This window comes from Perna viridis, chromosome 13 (assembly GCF_037379345.1).
Source record: "Perna viridis isolate PV_CMFRI_1.1 ecotype Kerala chromosome 13, ASM3737934v1, whole genome shotgun sequence".
Classification (NCBI taxonomy): domain Eukaryota; kingdom Metazoa; phylum Mollusca; class Bivalvia; order Mytilida; family Mytilidae; genus Perna; species Perna viridis.
Window position 1 is genome coordinate 11,512,153 of NC_142457.1, and position 3,878 is coordinate 11,516,030.

The 3,878-nt window shown below is 31.1% G+C and overlaps 1 protein-coding gene across 1 annotated transcript; it reads left to right on the forward strand.

Annotated features, from left to right (window-relative positions):
* Window positions 1–1,268: 1,268 nt before the first annotated feature.
* On the forward strand, window positions 1,269–3,598 carry LOC148599575 (uncharacterized). The gene is made up of 3 exons (XM_088557343.1): window positions 1,269–2,201; window positions 2,401–2,499; window positions 3,267–3,598. Exons 1-3 carry the CDS (start codon window positions 1,892–1,894, stop codon window positions 3,596–3,598), a joined length of 741 nt encoding a protein of 246 aa, XP_088413469.1. The 5' UTR covers window positions 1,269–1,891.
* The last annotated feature ends 280 nt before the right edge of the window (window positions 3,599–3,878 follow it).

Below are 3,878 nucleotides of genomic sequence, written 5' to 3' on the forward strand. Positions count from 1 at the left end.
CCAAAAAGTTTATGATATCAGTTATTACCATCTCTTATTTTCACCTGGCGTAGGTGCATGTAAGTTTTCATTTATAAAACGGAAAGAAAATGAAGACCAAATTTGACCAATCAGTAATTATTTAATCGTCAGGAAAAATACTCCAATGAAAGACGTTTAGTTCGAATGTGATAGTCCACATGATTTTGGTCCTCTTGCTATCACGCTTTGGGGAGAAGGGCTTCAAAAGGCAAACAAGTGATAAAATAAATTGTAATAAGTTAATTGAACTTTTTGGGTATTTGATCAAACAGCATGTTTTAATTTTATTAAGCTTTCCTCGGTTGTAAGTTTACATCATACAAAAATGAATAAAATGCATTGCTAAATCAGGCCCTTATGATTTTGTATTTAATATCATACCATCATAATATTGTTTTTTTTTCAAGTAATACATCAGTTTATGGGGTAAAATTAGCATGAAAAAAAAAACAATTTTATAAAATGTACAAGTGCCCTCCGCGATTCTTTAATGCATTTTATTTTTGAGTTGCCAGCTATATGTAGCAATTGATACAAAACACTTATTTATTGTTCTTTTGTTTTTGTTAATGATCTTGTTCTTCCCAAAATATTGTTACTATTGAGAGAGATGGACTTAACGTGAAAGACATACACACTAAACGACAGTTGTTAGATTAACGACGGAGGTTGATAAGGACTTGAACTGTTGAAGGTACACGGTACGATTATTTTAATTCTGGAATTTTGAATATAAAAGTACCCACTGACAACAAAACATGCATTTGCATTCGTGTTTAAGGCAAGCGAACTCGACTTGCCATTTTACATTAATGGATTTTTGATGAGTACCCTAATGGGATTAACTTACATTTGTTTTCATAAGACCATGCGAAAATGAGGTATGGGGCAATAGGGAATCGGTTATTAGGTTCAAAGAGTGTGGTATGAGACACAGGAAATAGCATTTAGCGATAAATCAGGCACCACTGATAAGAACATTATTTTTTTAATTGATATATTCCTTTATTTTGATTAAAAAAGTTTTACATTCATTAAGTAACATGTTTATTCCGTGTTTATTTTTATGGCGTGATGCCTACTGTGAATTGGGATAAAGATGAGATAGATGTTTACCCCATGGAGCTATATCAGATTTATTATTACATATGTGCTTTTGCTTGCAATACCTCGTTATTCACGTATAGGATATATAAATTTACATTGATCCATGTATTCCGTCAGTTTGTGGTTCGATTAATGTTGTTTTTTTGTAGTATATCTTTTTTTTGGCCAGGCCATGTATTGCAATTGTTCATTAAAGTTTTAAAAACATTTTGTATAAGTTTCCAATGTAAAACGTGTGACAGTTTAAATGATATTTCCCCTCGTAGATATTGACAAGCAATATTCCCTGCGCAGTATACATGTACGTTTTTCATCGGTGAATAGAAGCTGTTATCATTCAATAAGGTATTACGCTGTAATTTAAGTCACTGTGAATCACGTGTAATAATCTATCATCAAGTTTATGCTTTGTTACAATTGCTTTAAATGGTTTTATCATTTCAAGTTTAACTATTTGCCACAGATTTAACAATAAACTGGCGTGATTCTTAAACTTGCTGGATGTAATGCTTTGATTTTACCATTTTTTATATTGATTGAATAGGACTATAAAACCAAAATTTCATGGATAAAACTGTACTGTTTGAAATTGTTTTCTTGCACAGAATTATTTTTGACATGTTTTGACATTAATAGTTTTAATTAACATAATATAATTCGTGTTTTACCTGTTCTACTTTCCTACACTATATAAGCCAAGATATATGTACATTTCAAATTATTCCTATTCATGCAAAGTTAGAAGTTGTAGAGTTTAACTGGTATGAAGTTTCCGATCGGCAAAAAGATTTGCAGAATTACGAAGATGCGCAAGGAAAGTGAAAATGAAATTTCGGATAGGTTTAGAATTGATGCTGCCTATGTCGATACTTCTTTGGATGATATTAATCAAACTGATTTGTATGGAAGAACAACATTATTTAATGCAGCGCAGCAGGGTGATGCTTACTTAGTGAAACAGTTACTAGATCATGGGGCTGATCCCAACATTCCAGATAACGAATTGACTTATCCTATTCATGAAATCATTGATAACGGATATTTGGACATTCTTTACCTACTAATAGATTATGGTAAGTGTTAATACGGCCTTTTATTAAAAATGAATTGGGTTTTTGTACTATACCATAAATACGGACTGTAAAAACATATACACATAGTTTAAGTTACATTTACAGAAACTTTCTATAAATATAATTTATGTAATTTGTAGGCATTGTAAGGCATACATAGCAGACTTAGATTTTATAAAAAAAAATATTTTATTTATAGATTGTGACATTAACTGTCAAAACCTGTTAGGACAGACACCATTGATCAGAGCAACGATGTTTTCTGATTTCAGAGCAGTAAAAACATTAGTTGAAGCAGGCAAGTTTTAAATCGGCAGGTGTAATAAACGACTGTTGAACACTTCTAACATATTATTACTATAAAAACGTACTCACATGTCATCTCACAAAGTCATTTAGTTTATTAATTGTATATATATATATGCACCACGTGAAAAAAAAATGCTTTTACCAAATCACACTACACAAGTGAAATCACGGAAGACTAACACAAAGTAAATGCAAAATAGGAATATAAACACGAAATATGGATTTACAACAATGTTTTTAGACATTTTATATATGTTCATTTACAGTTAAGCTCAATTCGTTACCTTGTTTCATTTTGGCATCAAATTATATAGATAAAAAGGTAAAGACTAATCAAGGGAACCAAGATAATAGCGGTAGTCAAAAGAATGTAATCCAGGGACAAAGACCAGACATGGAAAACAGACATACACAACAAAGAAAATAAAGTAACTAACATCATACATACAAAGTAACAAAAGTAAATGAGCAACTCGGACTCCACTAAAAACTGGGAGCATGGACCAGGTGCACCGATGCTAAAATTGGAAGAGTAATCAAGGGAACCAAGGTTATAGCGGTAATCAAAAGAATGTAATCCAGGGACAAAGACCAGACATGGAAAGCGAATTTAGTACAATTTGTATGTGTGTTGCTTTTTTTAATTATACTCATATATCAACTTAGTGCACATGTGTATATTTGCAACTTGAATACAATATTTATAGCTTGAAGTATATGGAAATATTGAAATTGAAACAATTCCTTTTATATCAGGTTCTGATTTAGATGAATCTGATGACTCTGGTAAATCTGCTTTACTATGTGGATTACTGGAAGGTTGTGATAGTATCTGTTGTTACCTGATAAAATCTGGATGTGATGTGAACATTGTTGACAATGATGGACGAAGTGCCCTCTATTTAGCAACCCATAGAACAAGTGACCTGTCCATATCGGTGTGTCAGAAACTTTATAAAGCTGGATATGACTTTGTTCACGACTGTGAATGGCTTGAAAAGGATTTGTATAATTTTATCACAGACAGGAGTCCACTTAAATACTGGAGTAATAAATTAGACTTGTTGAACTTTACTGAAGTGAGTTAAAATTGACTATAAAAGTTGATCATGGATATGTTTTGTGAGCGCTTTATCAGTTTCAATGATTTTACTGAACTCTGGCAACTAGCAATTTTTTTAGAAATCCAATAAAATGTATTTGTAACGTTTTATGTCATTTGTTTATTTTTATTTATTTTTTTTATTGTTTAGCAGAAAAAAAATTCAGCAGTTCTTATAATATAACAGTTATAAGAAATATATATACCGAAAGCAGTTTAAAAAAGTAAGCTAATAAGTGACTATTTTGATAAATAATTTCAAATCA

Bases quoted from the DNA above. Each gene is read 5' to 3' on its own strand.
- LOC148599575 (XM_088557343.1), top strand. From the start codon at position 1,892: ATGAAGTTTCCGATCGGCAAAAAGATTTGCAGAATTACGAAGATGCGC. The intron at 2,202-2,400 runs GTAAGTGTTAAT...TTTTATTTATAG, and splicing joins TTACCTACTAATAGATTATG to ATTGTGACATTAACTGTCAA. The intron at 2,500-3,266 runs GCAAGTTTTAAA...CTTTTATATCAG, and splicing joins AAAAACATTAGTTGAAGCAG to GTTCTGATTTAGATGAATCT.